General features: G+C 53.2%; 1 protein-coding gene across 3 annotated transcripts; it reads left to right on the top strand.

Moving 5' to 3' along the window:
• The first annotated feature begins 3,673 nt into the window (after positions 1 to 3,673).
• On the top strand, positions 3,674 to 22,448 carry Pwwp2b (PWWP domain containing 2B). 3 transcript variants are annotated; one of them, NM_001098636.1, is made up of 3 exons: positions 3,674 to 3,835; positions 9,962 to 11,657; positions 21,664 to 22,445. In NM_001098636.1, the coding sequence occupies exons 1-2, from the start codon at positions 3,711 to 3,713 to the stop codon at positions 11,637 to 11,639; spliced, it is 1,803 nt and encodes a 600-aa protein (NP_001092106.1). In that variant the 5' UTR covers positions 3,674 to 3,710; the 3' UTR covers positions 11,640 to 11,657; positions 21,664 to 22,445. The 3 variants fall into 3 exon arrangements, with proteins under 3 accessions (NP_001092106.1, NP_001028378.1, XP_030097807.1); NM_001033206.2 differs by having other exon boundaries at positions 9,962 to 11,352; XM_030241947.1 differs by lacking the exon at positions 3,674 to 3,835 and adding an exon at positions 6,244 to 6,262 and having other exon boundaries at positions 21,664 to 22,448.
• Positions 22,449 to 23,912: the final 1,464 nt, after the last annotated feature.

The following is a 23,912-nucleotide window of genomic DNA, read 5'->3' on the forward strand; positions in this document are numbered from 1 at the left end:
GAGACAGTTATTCCTCCCATCTTCCGGCTAATTTTTTAAATCATAAAATAGCTATGCTTTTCCGAGCTCTGTTGCCTCTACCTTCCTCTTCATATGACATTTTAAATCCCAAGTAGTTCCCAAAAATGTTAAAATACTAATGAACCATGGTTAAGGCTCACGTGTGTGTATGACCTTCAAATATAGCTTCACTATATCTGGATAGAAACTTAAAAATTTGGGCAGAATCTCACAAAGATACCCATAAAAATTTTACATTAAATCCTCAACTTCCACATAACTCTTGGGACCTAGGGTTTCACCTTTTCTGTTAACCTATCCAGTGCACATCAGGAGCCATCTTGTCCTTAGGTGCTGAAGGAAAGGTTCCTTAGCAGCCTCTGAGACATAACTTCAGACGTCACCAAATCCACCTTATTGTAAGGACGCCTGGGTGTGAGTCTCTTAAGTGGACCACATACATGCTTGGGTCTGTCTCATTCTTTTCCTGAGTGTCTTTCCCTCCCCACACCTCACTACTTAAACGTTAAAATCACCCCAATTCAGATCCATAGTAAAATGGATCTCTGAAGTCAGACTGCTTGAAGTGGCAGCATGGGGCTGTGTTTCCAGACCCTGCTCTATGGCTGCTGACAGGCAGCCCTACTCCACCCCCTATCCCCACCCCCACCAAGGTCACACAGAAGACTGCAGTCTTAAGCAGAGTCCCAGAGTCCATCCCCTTAGCCAGTGCTTTTCTGGCAGGTTCTCTTCCTAGACTTGAGATATTGCTTAGTGGGAGAATGCCACAATTATCCTGACTTCTAGGTACAGGATCTCATCAGAGCAGCCCTTGCAGGATGGCCAGAAGGGGGCCAGTCCAGCTTCCCAAAGCTCTATGATCTCTCGGGGTCCAGGATGTTTAGCTACGAAGACTACAAGAGGCCTTGCCATGGATTACATTCAGGGAAGAGTGACTTAGCCACAGCCCCCTGCCCTGGGCTACTTCAGTGGGTACTCTACAGTGCTTAGTGAACCCAGCTCCAGGGCCTAAACAGCACTGGCCTTATTCTGTGTCTCCACCCAAACCAGGCCTTTTGATTCTGTCTCAGAAGTTGTTGAGTGGGCTGCCCAGGCATCAGGGCTTGGTAAGTTCAGAAAGAGAAGAGGCAGGCCCATGTGTGCTGGCCTTCTTGCCTGCATAAGTGAGTATATGCATGCCTGTATATGCCTCTCTCTCTCTCTCTCTCTCTCTCTCTCTCTCTCTCTCTCTCTCTGTGTGTGTGTGTGTGTGTGTGTGTGTGTGTGTGTGTGTTGTCTGGCCAGGCAACCCAGGGGCAGCAGGCCCATGGCTGTGGGTAGCGCCCTTCACAGTCATGGGCTGGGAGGCCTGAGAGTCTCCCCACTGAAGCTATGGAGTGAGTCAGTGAACCTCAGAAGCACGCTGCCCTGACAGGGCCTGCAAGGGAATAAGTCATCTGTAAACTGGAGGCAGGCACAGAGCTAGTGACAAGAGGGAACCAGACAGCTGTGGAAGGCGAATCCTGAAGCCTGGTCCAGGCTCCGAAGGGAAAGCAGCTTGCAGCTGGCCACCTTCCCTGTCCAGGTGGGTGGGGCTGGGACAAGGCCCTGAAATTCGGCTTGTGTTTAAATTGTAAATCCATCTCCTTTCTGGCTGTTAAACTATTCTACCAAACAGAGAACAGGCTTTTTAAAATGGCTTCCAAATACACTAAAAAACACAGCACAAACCTGGCAGGCAGGCATGATAAACAGCACAGGTGGCCTCCGGCTCCTCTCTACTCTCTTATCAACAGCCCAGGAGATTCCCGCCACAAGCTGAACCCTAGGTTCCTGGGCCTCTCGGACTTCCAGACCTCCTAGCCACTGTCCCTTACCACAGCCAAACTACCCTTCTTGCTGACATCTGGGAGTTAATAGAAGCAAGCTCCTTATCCACACAATAAGCTAGCAGTTTTCACGGTGTCCCTCTGTCCATGCCCCACATCGGAAGAGGTCTTCTATATTGCCTCTACAACCAGGAGTCCCTGAACAAGGGCACCTGCTTGCTCAAGTGCCTTTTTCGGACTACCCCACAGTTGCTCAGACTATAGATGTCCCCAGCTTGGAAGCTACTGAACTGGCTGGGGGGAGGGGGATGTCCTGCTGTAGGCTGTACTGAGCAGGCATCCCCAGTACTCAGGCACAGATGCTTAGTATCTGGGTTGAGCGAGTGGGCAGCCTCCCACCAGCCCTCCACCTGGAACTGAGCTGGGAATGGTTCCTGTAGCCAGCGTTTTTTTTTTTTTTTTTCCTCCAAAATCTGCAGCACCCAGCTCTGGAGAGAAGGAGTGAGGAAAACAGACGTTTGTGGGAGGGGGACTGCCCCTCAGCTGGACTCCGCCCAGACTTTCTCATCTGCTCTAGTGTAGCCTTAAGGCAAGGTAAAGTGGCGCCAGGGCGGCCTCGGCTGTCCTTGGCGGCGTCAGTGGTAGCAGCCCTGAAGCAAGTCCCAGCAGGGCAAGAACTCCACTCCCCAGCTGAAAAGGACATGGGCCTGGTAGATCCGTGGTCAGTACCTCTCTGCCCTTTTGGTGCCTCCAATGCAGGGTCATGGCGATGCAAGTCAGCCTTAGGGGCCCGATTCACAGACGCCATTGGTCATTGCAACGTGACAGACCCTTGGAGGCAGTCAGTTATGGATTCCGAATCCGGATTCAGAGTGCAAGTGCTTGCGGAAACCGGAGGAGGTCTAGGGTGGCGGTCAGCCGTCCGCCGGGCGCCGCCACCTCCCACTCATGGCCAGGCTGCCCTCGCGGGCCCGGTTGCACACGCCCGGGGAGCCTGGCTCTTGCTCATGGGAGGTGGCTCTTCATACTGTACACTAAGCGAGGAGTGCTGCAGCGAGTAGTCCCAGGAGACGCAAGAGCTCTGGATAGAATAATCCTGCCAACACTAGTGCTGGCCAGCCCCGCGCCCTGCGAGGTTCTCAAACAGACCGGAGCACTATAGTCTCCTAGGAGGCGCCGAGCACACCTGGGTAGCCCAGTGCCAGGTAGCCCTGTAGTGAGGGTGACACTAGGCCTCTTGTAAGGGCCCCATTGGTGTCCCTCGGCACCCGGAGTCTCCTCTGCCAGGCCTGATTCGCTTCAAATACACGTGTCCACAGACTTTTTCAAGTACCAAGTGGACACAGGAGTCGTGCGTAGAAGACGCTGCCGGGGTCCTCTAGCACAAACTGGTAGACAGGGGACCCCCAGACTACATGGGGGAAGGGCCCCAGGCTGCGCCGGGCTCAGGGAGTGGCCCCGGGACAGGATCAGGAAGGAGGTGGGGCCCGGGGTGGAACCCAGAGAAGCAGAGTGGGGGAAGGGCCTGGACCCGGGGAGTGTCCCCGCTACCCCTCGGTTCCTGGCAAGGCCTCCTAGGGGGCATTCCAAGCCTGCGTGGCGTCAAGATTAACGAACCCTTCTCCCCGCCCGGTGGGGCCCCCGCAATGCGTTGCAAGCCCAGCTTTGAGAGCCGGCTGTGGGCGCACGCTGCGGGCGGACCGCCCCACGCCCTCCGGCTCCTGGGAGCGCAGCCCGCGGCCGCGCGCCCCAGCCTAGCTCCGCGGTGGCGGCCGGCACACAGAGCTTTGTGACGTCAGGCGGCGTCACGCGGGGCTGACCCGGCGGCGGCGGCGGCGGCGGCGGTGGCGGGCGGGGGCGGCCTCCGGAGGCGGCGGGAGCATGGAGCCGCGGGCCGGCTGCCGGTTGCCGGTGCGGGTGGAACAGGTCGTCAACGGCGCGCTGGTGGTCACCGTGAGCTGTGGCGAGCGCAGCTTCGCCGGAATCCTGCTGGATTGCACGAAAAAGTGAGCGGGGCAGGGTCGCGGGCCCGGGACTCCTCGGAATCTCCCGGGACACTCCTCCACCGATTCAAGGTTCCAATGCAGGCTCCGAGAGGAGCAGCAAAGCCCGGCGTCCGCTTTCAGTTTCTGCTGGGCCGGGGTTTCGAGGCGCGCCAGCTGGCCGCCGGTCTGGGTGCGAAAGTGGCTCTCTCCCAAAGTCGCGGTGACTTTCGGGGCAGGAGAGCGTGCGGCCCCGCAGAGGGGCTGCGGTGCCGGCCGGGACGCACGGGAAGCCTTGCCTGAAACTCCGCACATCTGCCATAATTAACGCACTTTTCTTTGTTCAGACGCACTGTTGAATTCGACTGTTTGTAGAATCGTGATTCGTTTAAGGGGGTCAGTTAAGCTATGGCCTCACCTGTCACAAGAGGGGGGAAGCCCAAGGCTTATAGGAGTGGCTGGTGGAGACCAGCTGCGAGACTGCGGGGTGTAGAAACACTGCTGTGGGCGAGGCGCCTTGCGGGGGAGTGGAAGATACAAGTTCCAGGGCCAGTGCCTCTACTGGAGGGGCGCATTGGGCTTGGCTCCTGAGACCACCTGTATACCCTTTGCAGGGGCTTCTGCAGCGCAGAACAGCCACCTGAACCCAGAATCACATGGCACTGCGCTGTCACTGCCTGATAAATGATTAGGCATTAATCAGGCTGTGACTCTTCTGCTCCAGCCAGGCTTCATTCTGGAATTAGGAACAGAAAAGGGCTCTGCTTTCAAAGACCCAACTTTTTCCCTTCCTAAAGCCCGGATTTCCCTGGGTTCCCACCACAGAGCAGAGCCCTTCCTCCTTCGACAGTTACCCTGCTGACATTATGTCTTCATTAGATGTGCCAGAAGCCATTTATGCACAAGTCATGTGACTTAACATATGGCCTCCCGTGTGACTGGTGCCCCTCTCTTGTTGGTTAGTACAGGGAGTGCCTATAATGGGGTGACATTCAGGGGCTGCAGAATAGCCACCTGAAAGCTTCCAAGGCAAGCCATCCCCCACCCTGCTGATGGCTGCCCTCTCCTCCCTAGGCAGGTCTGGCTGCACCCCTGCTCAACCTGTGCAGCCTGCTCTGGCCTCTCCCTAGAGAGTCTGCAGCAGAGGACCCGCATTTCCCCAGTTCTCAGGCTCCAGTGCTCAAGATAAGATTGGCTGAGAGTAGTCCTATCTTGTGGCTGTGTCTACAGAGATAGGGGGGATCTCTACCCTGAGGTCAATGGCTAACCTGGCTTGCAGATGCATACACCCTTCATGAATAGAAGCTAGCTGCTGGCTGGCATCCTGAACATGGGAAGCAGCAGCTATAGGATGCATGTGTGTCCGTGCCTCACAGTCTACCAGAACCAGAACCCCTTGGAGACATGAGCTTAGTCGCTGATCACAGCTCTTCTCTGCAGTGGCTTTGCTTGCTTCTGTGCCCATGCAGAGACTCTGAAATGGCCCTTCCTTGCCCCTCCAGCCCTCCAAGGCTTGGCCTTGTGTTTCTCCTTCCCCATCCCTGATCTTTCCAGCAGCGCCCCCCCCCCCTTGTTTCTGTTTCCTGTGTTCTATCCATAGTATTATGAGTGGCAAAGCTAGTGTTTACAGCCCTGCTTCTCAGGCAGAGCTGAGCACAGCTTAGCAGCTGTCTGGGTGGTTTGGGCTGCAGTGTCTGCTCTCAGGCTCCAGGGTCCACATGCTGACCTGCCCTCCCAGGTACTAGTTTCTCCACAGCTTCAGTACCTATCCTTGCTCTTCCAAGGCCCAGTCCTTGGATTCGAGCCAAGGAAGAGTTCCCAAGTCCTATTTCCTCCCACCTCAGGGGAGCCTTTGGGGCTCAAAGCAGCAAGCAGGTCAGCATTCCTGAGGTGCTGCTGCTGCGCTTTATAGGCATCAGAGCTCCCATAGTTTGGGTACCGACCTGGTAGCCTGGCTGTCCTTTATGGTTCCTGATCACTGTTCATCCTCCTTGCTAGGTTGCAAGTGACGTGGATGGCCCCGTTCGCATAGACTGCTGGGTAGAAGGAAGGCTCTGAGGCTGGATCCAGCCCCACCAGTGCTCATCATGAAAGTTAGACTGAAAGATGTTTGTTCCTTTTCCCTTCCTCGTCTGCAGATGGCTGGGGAGCTCAGAGGGGGTCTTTGCTCACAAGCCACCTGGTGCAGTACCAAGTACCTCCTCCCACTCGGTGTCTTGAATCAGCTGCCTGGCTGTAGAGCAGCCCGAAGCAGGTTCTCTGTTGCTCTGGGTACCTATGCAGGCCTGTATTTTCACTGAGAAACCACACTGTACCAGAGGGTGGGCTAAGCCTCTGACAAGCCGCCTTTATGATCCCTGCTTACAAATTTGAGGATCCCTCCCAAAGCCGGCTGACCCAAGTCGTGCAGGAAGGGGTGGGGCTGACACTATGCTGCAGGTGGGCCTAGAGGTATGTATGTCTCTTGTTGAGCACCTCAGGTGAGGTAACCCTAGCCAAAGGTAGTCTACAAGACAGCAAAGGCCCGCTGACTCCGGGGTTCTAATCTGAGTTGTTGATTCTTAAATTGTACCACACAACAGCTGAGCCTGTCTGCTGGGATAGTCAGTATGACGTCCTCTTTGACCAAGACCACAGTCACTGCCTGTCACCAGGCTAAAGAGCACCAAGTTCTGTCCTGGAATTTGTTAGCTAGTGTGCTGCTAGGCATTCCTGAGATTATGTGGTAGGCACAGAGGTTACCATAGTGCTCAGATACCCTCTCTGCCCTCAAGGAACTGGAGGGTTCCAGGTGTCTTGTGCATCACAGCTGGTGCATCACCGGCTGGTATGCTGGTCTTGGGGACTGTACCACAGAGATGTTGTCAGAGTGGACAAGGAAGACATGGGGGGGGGGGTGTGAGGTGGGCCTGGTCTGAGCTTCTAGGAGAGCCCTAGGGCTTAAGGACGATGTTGATGCTAATAAATGCAGGATACAGGCTCCACCTATTCTTCTCTGGAAATCGGGGGTCTGCCCAAGGATGTGGGGCAATATGCTCTGGAGAATGGATTGCTCTGGTATCCAGGCTGAGACTTGGCCTGAAAAGCTGCTCACCTGACTCCCAAAGCAGAGGTGGCCCCTGGAGGCCTCTGTACACTTAGTAGTCCCAAGCAGCTCACTGTTTCCTGCAAGACCTTCCTGTTCCTGGTCCCATCCAGCTCTCTAGCCCTACTGCTCAATGGCTGTTTGCTGGGCTGCAGAAAGGCTTCAGGGACTTTCTAAAGTAAGCAAGCCCTGGTGTACAACCCAAGGTGGGGCCTTGGGTGTTTGGACTTGGGCCTTCCTGGGGCTGCAGGCTCCTGGCAACATAGCTATGTAGAGAAGTTTCCGCAGACTCCCGCCCAGCTTTGCACATCCGCATGCCTCTGATCCAGGAGCCTGTTGACTCAACCCTCGGGCAGTGGCAGGATAGCCTCTGCCACCACAGGCTGGGGGAGGAAGATCCCAGACAGACACAGGAGGGGTGGGAGGGTGCCACTTGGGCGCCAGCAGCCTCATGTATCCTGGGTCTGCCTGTGTCTCTGGGAAGCCAGATGGAGGCAGCTGCAAGCAGGGGCAGCCCAGAGCTCTGGCAAGCAGCCAGAACTGTATTCTTCCTGTCCATGGGCTGGCCTTAGCCAGGCTACTCTGGGTGAGTGGCTGAGACATACCCTGCAGGTGAGGCCCCAGGGACACAATTTGACCACTGGTGTCTTGCTGAGGACTTTGAGCCAGGCTGTATGTCCCCAGGACTGTGTCCTCATCAGAGCATCATGCAGAACAGGAGAGCCTTGGTGTCCCCAGGAGCCCTATGTCTCTGTTCGCTTTGAGTCTCTACTGCTTTTGCATTTGGATGTGGCCCCCTCTTTATAGCTTCCTGGGCTTCTCAACCCTGCTCGGTGTCCCCGTCTTTTCCTGAACTTAGAGGTTTAGTGCTCTGGAGATATTGGTTCCTGCCCTGGTGAATCATTTCTTAATCTCCAGGTCCTGTTCCTATATACCTACCCGCCATCCCAAAGCTGCCCCCATTCAGCGGGCCCTCTTAGTCAGTTGTGAACCCTAACAGGTTCCTATCGCTGCCAAGATCTGTAGCATTTCCTGTGAGCTTCTGTCCTTGAGACTGACCAACTTGTCACAGCCTGGCCTCGCTGCGGGTGCCAAGCTTTGGGATCCACATCCCCTATGGAACCCAGGCCAGGTCACGGTTCGTCCATTTGTTTTTCCCTGTGCTGTGGTTATATCCATACCTGGAGGCAGTGGATCCTAACATCACTGGACTGGGATAAGCCTGCAAGTCACTTCTCATTGTCTTATCTGTGAAGAGGGAGTGTCCCTGCTTGTCATTCCGTGGAACTGCTAAACGGTTGGGGGAACTCAAATCACAGCCCCGGCCTTTGCTGCCTACAGGCTAGAAGCACCAAAGCGGAGCCCCGATGCTCCATGGTCTCCCCAAATCTAGCAGTTGGCCTCAGCTCTCCTAGGGGAAGGTCATCACCCAGCCTGCCTTGACCTGGGGTGAGCAGCTGTTCTGTTTACCCACTAGGCAGGCCTCGGGTGTGGCCAAAGCAGGGGCAGGGCAGCAGCTCGGGAAGGAAGAGTGGCTGCACGCTGCCAGGGCCGTGCCATTTCTCAGGAGAATCCGGCCCCTGGACTCTGGGAAGGGACCTGGGTTTGCAGTCAGTGAGTGTCTATCTTCAGCCTGCACAGTCTGCCCTAGGCCTTTGGGGCTAAAAGCAAGCAGACCCTCTGGGGTCCCCTCTGCTCACAGCACCTGTGAGCACAAGGAGGCTGTGGGTATGAACAGAAGAGGAGGGGCTGGGGGAGACCCTCACTTCATGCTCTAGGTAACTGTGGAAGCTGCCAGGGAGGTGAGCTTTGCCTAGCAACTCTCCACCCCTGGTCCCTTGTCTGCCCTGCCTCCCAAACCAGCCACTTGCCATTCCTTCCTGCTCTCCTAGGGCCTTCTCTGGCCCTTAGTCCTGTCTGGGCAGAATTCAATGTTCCCCATAACCTGCATGCCTGTTACTATCACAGGAATGCTGCTTCTCCCTGGGGCGGCTTCCCCTTCCTGCCAACGCCCTCATTTGGGACCCTGTGCTGTTTCCTGAGGGTGGGGTCCAGAGATGACAGGCTGGCTGATAGATAATCCTCTTCTCGAGGCCATGGAAGTCAAGTCCAATGGTGAGACTTTGGGAGGTTCTAGCACCCCAAGGGCTCTGCTTTGGTGCCTCTGGCCTCAGGGCAGCTACAGCTGTGGCTCTGGCTACATCTAGCCACATGTGGCTCCCACCCTGCACACATGGATGCATCTTGGGCATCTGGGACCAGGGTGTTCCATAAGACATTCTTCAGGGCCAAGAGCTTGCCTGGGAGAAGATTCCAGCAAGCTGAGTCCCTATCTCTTAAAGAAAGGGAAGGGAAAGTGAGAGACATGAACAGGGGCCTGGGCTCTGCAGCTACTGGCTGTGGGGCAGGTGGACTCCCTTTCAGGCCACGCCCTGTCTCAGGATGAAGATGTTCTTCTCAGTCTTCTAAAAGCATCCCAGCCTCAAGCCCTCTTTCTTGTGGCTATCGACTCAGATTCTAATACTCTGACCAAGAAGGTGCCTTCAAGCCACGTGTCACACAGGACATGTGGGGCCTGGGTACCTTCTGAATGTCAACCCACCACTCTGGACCTAGATCCAGATGGCTGTAGAGCGAATGTCTTATGCCTGTATGGATGCGGCACCTGTCAATAATAAATCTGGTGACCTATGGCTCAGGCAGGAAATAAGAGGTGGAACCTCAGGAGACAGAAAGGATTCTGGGATGGTGTGAAGTGCCAGGGGGTGATTCGCCCCAGAAGATGTGTGGAGACGGATGCATGGTGCCTGAGCATAGGTAACCAGCACTGTGGCAGAGTGTAGGTTAGAGTACACAGGTTATAACAAGTTATGATCCAGTCAGAGAAGAGCCTAGGTATATGGACTAGATATTTGTAAATATATTTTGAGTCTCGGTCTTATTTCTGGGAGCATGGGACTGGAAGAACCAGGCTTAATTTCTGCAGATGGCCTCCCAGGTGACAGGTGCTGGGCAGAGCTAGAGTTCTCCCTTATTCTCACTCTGACTCTGTTCCCTTCTACCAGGTCTGGCCTCTTTGGCCTGTCTCCATCTACTCTACTGCCTCTGGCTGACAACTCCTCTGCCGTCAGCTGTCATGGCCAGGCTCCCGAGGAGGGAACTGGAGAAGTGATGCAGCTAGAGACAGGACCTCTGCATCCTCACCACAAAGACCCTGAGAAGGATCAGCCTCCCAAGACAGCTGTGTCTGAGCCGCCCCCACCTCTCATACCACCTGTGCCTGCCGGGAACCTGCCTCCCTTTCCACCATACTTTGAGGGTGCCCCCTTCCCTCACCCACTATGGCTGAGGAACACCTACCAGCAGTGGGTGCCGCAGCCCCCACCCAGGACCATCAAGCGGACCCGTCGGCGACTCTCCAGAAACCGGGATCCTGGAAGACTCATTCTTAGCACAATCCGCCTGCGGCCACGTCAGGTACTGTGTGAGAAGTGCAAGAGTACTGTGAGTCCTCAAGAGGCCAGTCCCAGCCCCCTGAACACCCCCAAACCCCGCCGGAGGCTAGGCAGTGGCCCTGACAGTGAACACCGAAAGCCAGAGGAACCAGAAGACAGCGCTGTCATAGCTACAGCTGCCCCGAGGAGGAGCAAGAGGGAGAAGCGGGAAGAGGACAGGGTTGCTGGAGAGCGTGTTCCGAGAAGCCCAGTCATCAAGATCTCCTACAGCACACCACAGGGTAAGGGTGAGGTGGTCAAGATTCCATCCAGAGTGCATGGCTCCGTGGAGCCCTTCTGCCCGCAACAGTCTCTACAGAATGGCAGCCAGGACTCAGAGGTATCAAGGGATGTGGAGCCCAGGGGTGGTGGAGACCGACCACCCAGCGGGTCTTCAGCCTCCATCCCCAAGCTAAAGCTGACTCGCCCAGTGCCTCCTATCTCTGACCTGCCACCTCCCAAAATCCGCCTGAAGCCCCACCGGCTGGGGGATGGAGAGCATGAACCCCTTTACCGGGCTGAGCTGGTGGAGGAGCTGAACGGATGCCCACGAGGCCCGCTGGTCAGCTCCCCTGCTCTCTTTGCCGATGGCTCTAGCCATGGGCTAGAGGACTTGTCTTCTGGAAGTTCTGGTGAGGACGATGACCTCAAGAGGTTTCCCCAAGGTAAACATGGCCGTGATGGCTTGGCTTTTCTTGTGGACTGCCCTGGGAGGAGAACAGATTGTACCAGTGAATCTGTGTGCAGCACGGACAGCCTGGATGAATTAAAATCATCTGGTTCAGAAGTGACATCTCCAGACACAGGAGACCTGTCATCTGGTGACAGTGCCTCTGTTCCTTCATCTTCTGCTGACACTCGCCAGACAGTCCCTCCCCTCACGGTCAGGCTGCACACGCAGAGCGTCTCACGGTGTGTGACTGAAGATGGAAGGACGGTGGCTGTAGGGGACATTGTGTGGGGTAAGATTCATGGTTTTCCTTGGTGGCCAGCGCGTGTCCTTGACATCAGCCTTGGCCAGAAGGAGGATGGAGAGCCCTCTTGGCAAGAAGCGAAAGTCTCATGGTTTGGGTCTCCAACTACATCATTCTTGTCTATTTCAAAACTGTCCCCTTTCTCTGAATTTTTCAAACTGAGATTTAACCGTAAGAAGAAGGGGATGTATCGGAAAGCTATAACTGAGGCTGCAAATGCCACACAACACGTGGCCCCAGAAATAAGGGAGCTCTTGACCCAGTTTGAAATGTAACTTTGGTTCCAAGAGCAGGTGAGTCTCGTGTTCACTAGGGGCCTGCTTTTCCCAAGGCAGCCAGCTTGAGCTTGTGTTCAACACCCAGACGCTAGGGAGCCAGACACTGGGCCTGTTGCTCAAAGGGGGCTGTCCTAAACACTTGCCCTCTCTGATGTCTCAGGAGCTCACACATCCCAAGAGAGATGCTCCAAAGGGTCTGATTATTGGATGTTTGCTTGTGTCTGAGTTTTGCAGCCAGTTGTCCGAGGAAGGCCCTTGAGGCTTCTGCTAGGGGTTTTGAGAAAGGGATGCAGTTTGCCTGAATCTGACTGGGCTAAGGATAGAAGGCAGGCTTTCATCTTCTGTCACTCTGAGGGAAGAGGGAACTTCTTCTACTCTCCTCCCAAACACTAGTGGCCTTGTACCTCCTGCTTATGTGGGCCAGGTGTCTGACTGTCAGGGAGGAGGGAGGTGAGGTGAGGAGAGCATCTGACCCTCCAGTGGAGCTGGCCTCAGCGCCTCAAGCTGGCTCTTCTACTCGGCTTGCCCCATCCCTCCTTAAGTGTGGTGGTTCCTGAATGCTTCTCAGTGTGGCCAGGTGCACGCAGTTCTGGGTGGTGGGTACAATGTATTGAGCTCTTATAAGAGAACTCTGTAGTTTAGTAGTCTATCCTCCGATGGTCTGTATAGGGTCTGGACATTGCACCATGTGTAGTGAGGGAGTATTGTTGTTCAGGCTTGTGGGGCATCGCTGGGTGTCATCTCATGGAGTTGGGGGAATCTCTGGTGGCCATGTGGTCACCATGTGGGGTGTCTGGAAACATTTATGAAGCATACAACCTGCCTGCCCTTCTCCCTGGATATACTCACATCTGATAGCCACGCCCAGCTATGACTGTCATGGTGATGGCTTTCCCAGAAGTCTAAGGCTTTCTTCTTGGCTCCAGGCAGCCTCTTTGTTTTTTCATAATCTTTGGCTTAATGCTGCTGATTTCATGGTACAGGGACTTGGAGGTCATGTCAGGTCATTGGTGTTTCCTCAGTGACCTGTCTGCCCAGGCCACTCGCTCACTCCACCATTTTGGCACTATGGGTCCTTGGGCCTTTCATTAGTCTTTCGGTCCTTAGCAGGGCCAGCTGGCATCTGTTCAGGAAGAAGAGTCTCGGATACCTCTCAAGCCTGTTCATTGCCATGTCGGTTACACTGGAGGTCCCAGGAGAGGCAGCAGTATTGGGAGGCAGGCTCTGGGGCTAGCTTTCAGGCTACTGTGGCCTCTACCCTCTCCACTGGTCCCTGGTTATGCATAACAGCTAAACCTATTCTCAACTGGGGGTCCTTTGTGTAGGATGAGGCAGGTAACAAAGAGACATGAGAGCTCTGGCAGTGGCGTCTGGCCTCCACATATCCTAAGGCACGGCATCCATCAGGCTAAAACAGATAAGGGTCAAGTGACTTGCCCTGAGTTCCCCGCTGTATCCTAGTCTTCATAGAACCTCAGCTGCAGCCACACCCAGTCCTGGAGCACTCTGCACCTGGCTCTGCCTTGCTGTGTCCTTCCTCACCGTCTTCTTTGCCTTGGCCCTCTCTGCTCAGCAGCTGATCACTGGCACTGGCTTGGCTGGAGGCAGTATGGATGAAGGCTGAGAGCCCGTCTCACGTGCCCCAAATATGTGGCATAAACTCAGCTTCTGGTGAGAGATGAAGTCTAGCCTGGTCCTTACAAACTGACTTTCGATTCCTATCTGCTGTATAGACTTTGATGGTGACTGGAGACATCTACCCAAAGGGACCCATGGACTCTGGAAGCCCAGCCAGGCCTTATCTGTACCTTGGAGAATGCAGCCTTGTAGGTTCTGGGCAGGCCCTGTTTATCCGGAAGCAGAGGGAAAAAAATCTCACCCAACTGGTTTGCCTGGCCCCTGGTCCTGGGCTGTGCCTGGACGGGCATGCACCCAGCAGCCCTCTCTGCCTTCTGGGAGTGTGAGGCACTGGGTCCCTATAGCAGCAAAGTGCTCAGTGGTGCTTGTCTGGCCGGTGTTTTGCTTTTGTATAAGGACTTTTATAAACATGGAGAGGAGGTTCCTGCCAGGCAAGTCAAGTGCTCCTCAGGGATGGATCTGGTGTTTTCAGCTAGAGCCTCCTGCTGTGTGAATGAGGGTCCCCTGTTGGACAAATGTGCTTTGCAATGTTCCTAGTGCTATTGGAGTTAATCCCTTCCAGCTTGCACAGGACGGATACCAGGGGACTTGGTCCTCTAAGCAGAAGCTGTTGAGATGCTGGTGGGGATCCAGTGAAGGGCACAATTGCTGGCTGGACATCTGGGGGTGGGAAGCTACTCAGGAATTGAGTTCAGGTAGGAGAGGCCTGATGGAAAAGGTCACTGGCAGGCCATACCTGATCCTGAAACTACCTGAAGACTGCTGCGACAGGAAAAGCAGTCCTCCAAGGTTTGGGGGAGGAGAGTGCCACTCTCCTGTGTGCCGGGAGCCATCTAAGAAAGCCAGGCGTATTGATTCCCTTCCAAAGGCGTGGAGTTCAATATCTCATCCCATGCTTTGATGGAAGGCTGAAGTGCCAGTTGATGGGGCTTGGTGTGGACACCCCACATACTGGACAGGGGGGGTGGGTGAGGGAGCTGGGTGTCCTGACCCTTTTTAAGATGTGGTGTCACTTGTGTATCAGATTCAATGACTCCTACAAGTAGGTCCTGATCCAGATATACAGGCTAAGCTGCCCGGACTCATAAGTGCACATACATGCACAGAGATCCCAGTTTCCTTGTCTGTCACAGGGTGACAGTGGCACCTGTCTTGTGGATGTGTGAGGGGTACAGCAACACAATGGGCTTAGGAATGAGCTTGTAGGCAGCTGCCTTTGCAGTGACCACCATACCTTCTCTAGCTAGGCTCCAGGGGTTGTTGACCCAGGGGCTCTGGTGTGAGTTTACTGGCTGGGGGCAAGAAGCTCCTGGAGACTCTTGTGTGGAAGCAGAGCCTATATCCCTGGCTGCACAGGGCAGGTTTCTTCTGTTCTGGCCCATGCTGCTGCCTGGAGCCCCTCTGCAAGAGCTGACCATCTAAGTTTCCTCTGTATGAAAAAACATTGGATGGGCCGAGCGGAGGGCCAGCAAGGACTGGAAAGGGTTGGTATGAGTGCTGGTTCTTTTCTAACCTCCGGTCCTACCTTCCTCCTCTGGCTACTGTGTCTACTACATGCCTTTCTCCAAATTCTCAACTGGATATGGGCTAGCGAGTTAGCTAGAATCCTGGAAACATCTCTGAGTCACAGGTCCCAAATTAGCATGTCATAATCACACAGGCATGCTCCAGGAAAGAAGGGACAGGGATTAGAAACAGATCATTTGGTGGGAACCCAGATCTTCTATACTGTTATCTAGGAAGGCTTCCTGGAGAAGGTGACATGAGCTGAAATCGAAACGGAGATTGTGGGAGGCAGTTCCTCCTGGAAACAGGAGTGCTTGCAATACAGGACTCAGAGCAGTGAACAGGTTCGGTCATTTGTGCCTAAACAAGCTGGGGGAGGCCGGGCACTGTGTGGTGCTGACTCCTTAGACAAGAGGGTGCTACCTCTTCCTGCCCCACAATACGAACTCCACAGTGGCCTTGGTGGGCTATATTAAAAATGAGAAAGTACCCGAGGCCTGGCTTACAGTGGCGCTAGGAGAAAGCTCAGAGCCCTGGTACCACAAGCTAAAGGTGAGGGGCGTTCAATATGACATTGGTGGGGCCAGTACTGTGGGAGACAGAGTGAAAGAAGACCTGTTGTAGCTGACGAGGCTTTATTCAGAGCCTCGGGGGGGGGGGGGATGCAGTGGAGGGGAGGGGTGACAAGAATGACATCATGGAAGCAGGAAGAGGGTCCAGGAGAAAATAGGTTGACTACCCTTGGGGACAGAAAGCCACATAGGATCAGAGAGGGGGCCTCAGAGCTGACAGCAATGGGTTGGGGCTTTGCCTACCATGCACCACAGCACTATATAAAGACAGGGGTACTGGGTTGACGGGTGCCAGGTTCTGCCTGGGGACTGGCCGAGAGATGTACAGCATATCTACTCTGGTTAATGGTGCCTCTTTTTTGTTTTCCTACGTGCCTGGGCAGAGGCGCAGGGTTGCCAGGTAGCCAGCACAATGCTTGGGTGCTGTGTAGACTGAAAGTTATGACACTTCCCTACAAAGAAGATGGGATACCATCCCAGGACCCAGCCCCTAGGCATCTACTGAGACATCACAGGCCTCAAACATAGAGCATGTAGGCCCCAACCTTGAGTGGCCAGAATGTTGGACTGAAAGCTTTAAAGCTTTGCCAGGGAGTAGAACACACCCATGCCTTGGGTGGTCCCTGTTGCTGAGCTGTCAGCCTCCCTAGAGTCAGTCTGTCCTGTGGCCATGGTAACAAACTGCCACAAAGTAGGGCCTACAAACATGTCCTTTAGAGTCAGAGGTCTGAAAGCTAAGCCCAGCTAGACTCCCTCAGGAAGCTGGAGAGGGTAACCAACTCTCTCAAGCTCCTTTCAGGTGCTCCTGGCTACAGCAACATCCCTCTAGGCTACCTCCATAATCTTGGAGCTTCCTCTTCCTCAGTGTGATATTGTGGGCTGCCTTTCTGACAAGGACCCATAAAGACTTTGGGGGCCCATCTTGTAGTTCAGAGTAGTCATCTCGGAAATATCTGTGGAAGTATGTAATAGACACTGACGTGATCACGTTCCAGAGGTCTAAGTCTACAGGGGTACTACTCACCTCTCAGTCATTCTCCTGAAAAATATTTTTTTTTATTTTCCTGATGTAATTTGGGCTCACTCCCTCTGTCTGCTAACCTAAATCTAGTCTGGAAGCTTCTAGTCTCCGTACAATCTAATCTAGGCCTAGAATGTTTTCAGCCTCTGAGACTTACTGCTAAATAAGCTCGCCCTTTCTAGTTCTTTCTGAGCTCTGGCTGGCTGCTCAATTCAGCTGTTCTGGCTCAAACTCCTCTCTAAGCTGACTGACTCAATCCGGCTTCTCTTAGCTTCTCACTGAATTGTCCTGCTTGGCTTCAAACTAACTCTAGCAATCTGTTCTAATCTCCTGGCTCCTTTTCATTCTCTGGCTCTTCTGTCTTCACCTGTGTCTAGCTTGTTCTCTTTAGCCTGTCTCTGTAAAACCCTCCAGGTAAAACTGCCTCTGAATTCCATGACCTGACTGAATAGAACTGACCAGAACTCAGAGATCTGCATTCCTCTGTCTCCAGAGTGTTGGGATTAGAGGAGTGTACCACCACTCCTGGACCGAAGGTGGTTTGTTTATTTGTTTGTTTGTGCCTAAAACTTGCTCTGTATCAGGCTAGCTTTTGAACTCAGAGATCTGCTTGCCTCTGTCTCTTGGGATTAAAGGCCTGTCTGTACTCTGGCTAGATCACGCTAGATTACACAGATCTAGAAGGTCTTTGGATGCGATCCTTTGCCAGAGCAGCCATGTTCTGAATTAAAATTCCTCTACCTTCCACTCAGCCAACATTCCTAGCATATTGTTCATTAGATTACCTGCACACACTGTCTGTGCCAGCCTCTCATGTAGCAGAGGGGAGACAGCTTCAAGGATAAGACTGGTCCAGGGTCCACAAAGGCAGCAGGAACCACTGCCTCTTTGCCCCCACAACGTCAGCCTCATTGTGCAGTAGCATCTGCAAAGGGCTATTGTAATGTGGAGGTCTGTCCTATGAGGGAAGAAACTGTTGTTCCAGAAAGATCCATCTATGAAGACAATGAGACAGCCAGTTTGAGGAACATGAGGGCCCCTGTCACCTTCCTGCTTCATGATATTCATTTCTCCTGGGAAAGCAGATATTGATTGGGAGCCAGTCTATTGCAGGGGCTAGTGCACTGTGCTGGCTGAGTGGCCACGAGAACATGCCTCTAGACCCCAAGTGCACTGTGCACCGCCCCCCAACACCGCAGAGTCTCCCCCATCCAGCCCCTTTGAACAGCATCCCTTAGTGGAACACACCAAACCAGCTCTCTTTCTTCTAGCCCTTCTGCTCCCCCATGAGCTGTCAGCTGACTTCTGCATTGCTTTCAGGGAATTCAGGTCCTCTGGGAAGGTTGTAATTATTTTGTTCCAGAAGGAAACTAAGGCCTATAATTCCAGGCCTTCCACAGGGGCTCAGACCTTCCCACCCACTGGCTCCCAGTGTCCTGTTCTTGCCACTGCCACTGGGTATCATGTTGGGAGCCTGCAGGCAGGCAGGCAGGCAGGCAGACGAGACAGTTTGGGGGAAGTAAGTGGGAATACCAGGTATTAAAGTGTCTGGGGGCAGCATGGACCCTGTACAAAGCCTTTGGATGCCTCTACCTGTCTGAACCTTTTGGAGCAAATACTGCCTGTTTTCTAGTGAGAGGTTATGGTCTCAAAACACCCTCATCTCTGGGGTCCCTGACCCCACCTTCTTTGGGTTTCATCTGATAGAGCCCCTCCTCGGACTATTCATCAAGAAGTCACTCTCTTTGCTCACTTTGCGGGTGATTTGAAACTGCCACATAAGCTGCTCCCTGTAGAGAATACTTGCGTTCTCCATCACTTGATGGTGGTCTCAAGGCTCACCTCGTCCCTGGTGAGCTGACCGTGTCATCCATTCCCAGCTGTGTGTATTCTCCTCCCCCGGTCTCAGTGTTTATTCAGTGCGTCCTGGATGAACAACTCCATCCCAAACAGTGTTTTAACTGTACAGTGCTCCTTAGCGTGCCCCATGCCTTCCTCTGCTGCTTGGATTGCCCACCCTCAGCCACTTGTCCCAATCAGCCCCAGACCTTCAGTGACCACAGCATCTGGTGGCATCCCTGCTTCATGCCACACCCACCATCTCACTCTGGCAATGTGTGTTTTCTGCCCGAGCCTGAGGCCCTCTCAGGTCCTGAGAGCCCAGGCCTGGGACCAGACAGCTCCATGCTCCAGCTTGCTCTTGTTCCTGAGCTGTCTATTGCTTCTGGTGCTAACATTGGGAATTACTTTTTCTTTTCCTTTTCTTTTCTCTTCTCTTCTTTATAGCAAAGCTTAATGGTATTATAATAACACAATTATTAATTATATATATATGCAAAACTGAATTGTTTTGAATAATGTATGTTATACAAATGATTTTTTAACATTTTAAAATTTTTATGCATATGAATATACTGTAGCTGTGCAAATGGTTGTGAGCCATCATGTGGTTGCTGGGAACTGAACTCCGGCCCCACTCTGGTCCTACTCGATTCTGCTCAAAGATTTATTTATTACTATATGTAAGTATACTGTAGCTGTCTTCAGACACACCAAAAGAGGACATCAGATCTCATTACCGATGGTTGTGAGGCACCATGTGGTTGCTGTGATTTGAACTCAAGACCTTTGGAAGAGCAGTCAGTGCTCTTAACCGCTGAGCCATCTCTCTATCCCATACATATGATTTTTTTTTTTACTTCATTACAGTATAATATAATAGTTTGGGGATATAAGACCACTAATACCCTCCACCAGGAGGGCTGGCCACCAAGGTTGTCCCAGTGAAAGATAACACAACAGTCTAGGGGCTCAACATTCCTGTGTTTCAAAGGCCTTGAGGACATTTCCTCTCTGAGTCAAGTTGTGATGCAAACGTGATAATACAGGTTTATTTCATTTGCATTCATTACTGGATTTTAAAAACTGAGCTGTGTTTTATAATGCTGTACGAATTTCTGCGGTTCCCCTGCTTGGCATCCCTTCTGGTCCCTCTGGACTTCTAGAGTCAGCATCCTAATCTAGGATGCTTATCTCACCGGTTTTAGCACAAGCAGGCTCATGCACACCAACCTCGGAAGGGGTTAAACAGCAACTACTTCCAGGTTGCTCCTGTCCCTTTGGAGGGGAGCCGAAGGGTGAGCCCTCCCTCTAGCTGTCTTAGTTCCTGAGAAGGCTGGGTCTTTGCAGAGAGGTGCCCCCAAGCTGCAAGGTGGGATGTGCTGGGTTAGATGAGCCTGATCCTTGGGGAATGTGGGTTTCTGGAGAGGCCTGGTGTTCTAGCCTGTCAGCAACCCAGAGCAGCTAAGCTTGCCCTGCAGTGCTGGTAAGGGGCCAACTCCCTGAGAGTGGGAGAGGAAGGGCTTCTTTGAAGGCCCCAGTCGTAGGACAAAGGGAGACTCAGGCCAGGAGCCCTTGAGCTCCTCTCAAAGCTTGTTCTTTTCCCCAGAGAAGGTCTCGACAGGATGGTTAAGGACGGTTAAGGGCGTTTCCAGAGGTCAGGCCATGGTGGCTAAAGAGACTTAGCTTTAATTGTTTCCCAGGGCTGAGTTGGTTTTTTTTTTTTTTTTTTTTTGGTGTGTTTTTTTTTCTCTTTCAAACCTTAAAGCACTCATTAGAATGGACAGGAGAAGTGGTTTTCAGTTGTGTTCTCCCTCCCTCCACTCCCCAACCCCACCCCACCCCACTCCTGCACAAGGGTGCACTCTCTCACACACACACACACATACACACACATGCACACACATATACACACACACACACACACTCTGCTGCAGGTACACCTGTTACATCCGCACAGAGCCTAGCCAGACCTTAGAGACACCCCAAGGCCATTCAGAGATCTGGAAGTCCCTCCATACAGTAGCTATCTCTCAGATGTATTCCAGCCTGGATGTAGATCATCAGCCTGTAGGGCTGGGGTGGGCTAGAATGCTGGGCACCTAGAAGATTGTGTGCTATAATCTATAGGTCAGCTGTACTTTGCTGCTAGGGTGATGGGTGAGGCTCTTTGCCCCAGAACCTGTTTGCATGTGGCTTTCTAACATGTGCATCTTGATGAATTGAGTTCCTCCTTTGGTTCTCAAGGGACTTCAGGGGTCCCTCTTGGTTCTGTAGATGGCTGACCTGCCGCAATTGCTCACTGTCTATGTGAAATCGTGCACAGTCATGCTGCACATACATGTGCACACGCAGAGGGTCCCCTTTATGCCGTCTGCATCGGGATCACACGTAGCTGCCACACCCATCCAGGTGCTGGGATTTTACGTGCTGAGGTGTCTCTCCAGCTCCTGATTTACAGAATCTCTCTCTCTCTCTCTCTCTCTCTCTCTCTCTCTCTCTCTCTCTCGGGTTAAGCGTTCCTTAGAGTTGTTTCCTAGACAGAGATTTTGTGTTCTCTGAACATTCCTCCCCGTCAACACATACAGACTTAGCTTGCTGGGAATGAGATTTGAGGTTTGCGGGAATAAATGGACCCTGGCGTGCAGATCACACAGGAATCTGCTTTCTGAAGCTGGCTGTGTCCTTACTTCCTGTCTGATTCACTTTTTATAGTCCTGCTACTTAACTATCTGCAGCTCCGAGGAGATGGTCTTTAGTGCTTCAGCCACGTTAGGCATCCATTTTATCTGAAGACTGCTGAGTTGACACATTTCTCCAAAACACCTCAGCTTAGTACAGTGCTTACAGGTATCTGTGCTCACTGAGCTAGGCACAGTGGCTAGGCTTGGAGCTGTAGAAAGGCTCTATAAGCCAGACGCCTGGGGCTGATACCACACCCCTAATCCATCTATCCAGACATATACATACTCATCACCATCACCATCACCATCGATTTTCAGGTCTGCTCTCCCTTACCCTGGGGGTAGAGGATGTGTCCTGGTGACTGAGGGACTAAGGATTTTCCTGTACAGTGAGCTCATTATTAGAACAGCAAACTTTCCTTGCAGACATCCTAGTGTTTGGCCCTCCTACTGGACTGGGCTGACCCTGTGCTCCAAAGCCTCCCACCATCTAAGATCCTCTACCGTCCTCTGGCATGGCTGAGCCACGGGCGGCAGAACTTGTGGGAACGAGGGAAGTATGGTTCACTGGCCTGGTGAGAGCTGGTGAGGGTGCAGAACAGCCTCTGGGGTCTCTGCAAAGCCATAGTGCCCAAAGGAGAAGGCTGAAGGGACACTGGTACAAACTCAGTAAGGCTCTGTCCTGATACTTGAACCCTCTAGGGTTCTGTTCCTTATAACTGACCCCTTGGTAACCTCTTATCCTTTCTTCTTCTCCCAAGGTCACCGACAATGAGGGTGCAGCTGCTGTCCTGGAACTTCTGACTTCTGTCCCAGGGACCCACGTGTCTCTGGCTGGCTGTGTGCAGAAACATGCTGGGCACAGTGGCTGGCCTGCCTCCAGAGGAGCAGGTGTGCATGAGGAGGGACCCAGCTTAGGGCACCTGGCTCCTCTCGGCTGAATGTATCTGTTCAGGCTTCAGCGTTCCTAGCCGAGAAGTGTCCTGGAGCTTGGTGACATGTTTGCTGCTTTGTGTGCTAGAGGCTGCAAAGCTTAGGCATCCGCAAACAGAAACAGGGCTTTCTGCCCAGCCTGTGAAACTCCTGGTGTGGGTGCTGGGCCTAGCTACAGGGCATCCTCCTGTGCCTGGCCTCCGTTATTCAGCACGAGCTGCCCTATAGGCTTTGAGGAAACCAAATTGCACGTACTGGGTTCTCCTCCAGCCCTTGGGTATAGGGTCTCTGTGCACTTGAGCCAGGAACCTAGTCGCATCTCTTCCACATTCCACTCAAAGCATGGGTCCCTGGCTCCCAGCCCCAGCCTGCAAGGCCGCCTTGGTCTGAGATGCTGCTATGTCACCAGGACTGGGAAGGGGAGAAGGAAGGCAGAAGTGAAAACAGACCCCAGGTTAGGAGATACCGTCTCTGCCCTGTGAGGCCACATTCCTTTCCCCTCTGTCACTTCCGAGACCAAAAAGAAAACAGAAAGAAAAGAAAACTGTCTCTGCTCCTTTGTCTAAGCATGGAAAGAAATAAACAGGAGTCCGTGTTGAGGCTCTTGCCTGAATAGTTCAAAGCTGCACCTGCCTGACCTGTAGAGAGGTGACAATCCTCTAATGGGGTGGAGAAGGGCCCTGGCCCTCCCTGTCAAGGTGGCACTGTGCCAGTGGTATTGCTCACTCAGGGTCACCTGACAGGATACAAGTCTGAAGCTAGGCCACTCTTTGCTCTAGGCAGTAGTTTCAGTCTCCTGCCTCAGGGCTTACTCTGGTTTTCCAGTCTACCCTAAACCCCTCACTCAGGCAGAGGCTCAGACCTGAACAGTTTGTTTCCTCCAATGGAGCCTCCTGTGTCTGTTTTCTCCCATGGCTCAATTAGAGCTAAGGGATGGATGCCCTGATGGTGGTAGTGGCTTTTCTTGTTCCTGATTTTGATGGAAAATACTCTTGGGTTTTGAGGGTGCCATAGCCCTCAGGAGGAACCTGTGGGCAATACGAGAGCCTTGGTGCCTCTGAGGCTTCTCCAGGCTCAGGAAGGAGGGGTTTGGTGTGGATCCATCACTGACTAGCCCAGCGGCTGCTCTAATGGTGTCCTGTGGACCTGGATCTGAGATTTGGAGGTGGTGGGATGTTCTCCCAACTTTTTATTTTTTTGAGACAGGGTTTCTCTGTGTAATAGCCCTGGCTGTCCTGGAACTCTTTTTGTAGACCAAGCTGGCCTTGGATTCGCAGAGATCCGGCTCCCTCGGCCTCCCCAGTGTTCTGGGATTAAACGTTTGCACTACCACACCCTGCTTCTCTCAACTTTTTGTAGCAGCAAAGCCTTCTTCACATTGAAGCTTTCCAGGAAGATGTGACATCAGACAGTGTCTGCACGTCCCTAAACACATACCATCTCTCCATTTTCAGGGTCTCTCCCAACCACCCTGGAGGCCCTTGTGTCAGGAGGGATGTGTCTTGGTGAATGGAAGCTCTGGGCACCCTTGTGCCTGCTGTCAGCTCATGGCTAGAGCAACAGATGCCCCTCCCCGCAGTACCCCAGTGTCTGGCCCTGAGAACCTTTGAAGATACACAGGTGGAAGTAGGAACCTTGGATGAGAGGGGGCTTTGGAGAAGTAAGAACATCCAGCCTTGCCTTTGTGCCCCCAACACCCCTGTTCTGGGGGCTGGGAGAGGAAGATGGAGGAGCCACTCAGAACCGTTTCCTGGGTGTGTCCTCCCCTACCTCTGTCCTTCAATCAGGCAAGACTGAGTTTTGGCCCTGGAGTCACAGAGTGGTTATCTTCTGCCAGGGCCTGAGTTGCTGCCCTGCCTTTCAGGGGCTCCCCAGGAAAGACTGAGCTAGGGGAGTTTATGCTTTTAATCGGCTTGAGCCAAGTGGACCCTGCCACCTGCGGCCTGGGACAGAGCTTTCCATCTTCAGGAGGCCTGCTCTGCTGGGCAGAAGGGTAGAGATGTATCTTATTCTGAAACAAACAGAACCTAGTAGACTGGACTTCTGGGCTTTGCCTGCGGGATGCATTATGTATCTT

This window comes from Mus musculus, chromosome 7 (genome assembly GCF_000001635.26).
Source record: "Mus musculus strain C57BL/6J chromosome 7, GRCm38.p6 C57BL/6J".
Classification (NCBI taxonomy): Eukaryota; Metazoa; Chordata; class Mammalia; order Rodentia; family Muridae; genus Mus; species Mus musculus.

Coding starts and splice junctions, on each gene's coding strand:
- Pwwp2b (NM_001098636.1), top strand. CDS start 3,711: ATGGAGCCGCGGGCCGGCTGCCGGTTGCCGGTGCGGGTGGAACAGGTC. Junction 3,836..9,961: donor CTGCTGGATTGCACGAAAAA/GTGAGCGGGGCA, acceptor CCCTTCTACCAG/GTCTGGCCTCTTTGGCCTGT.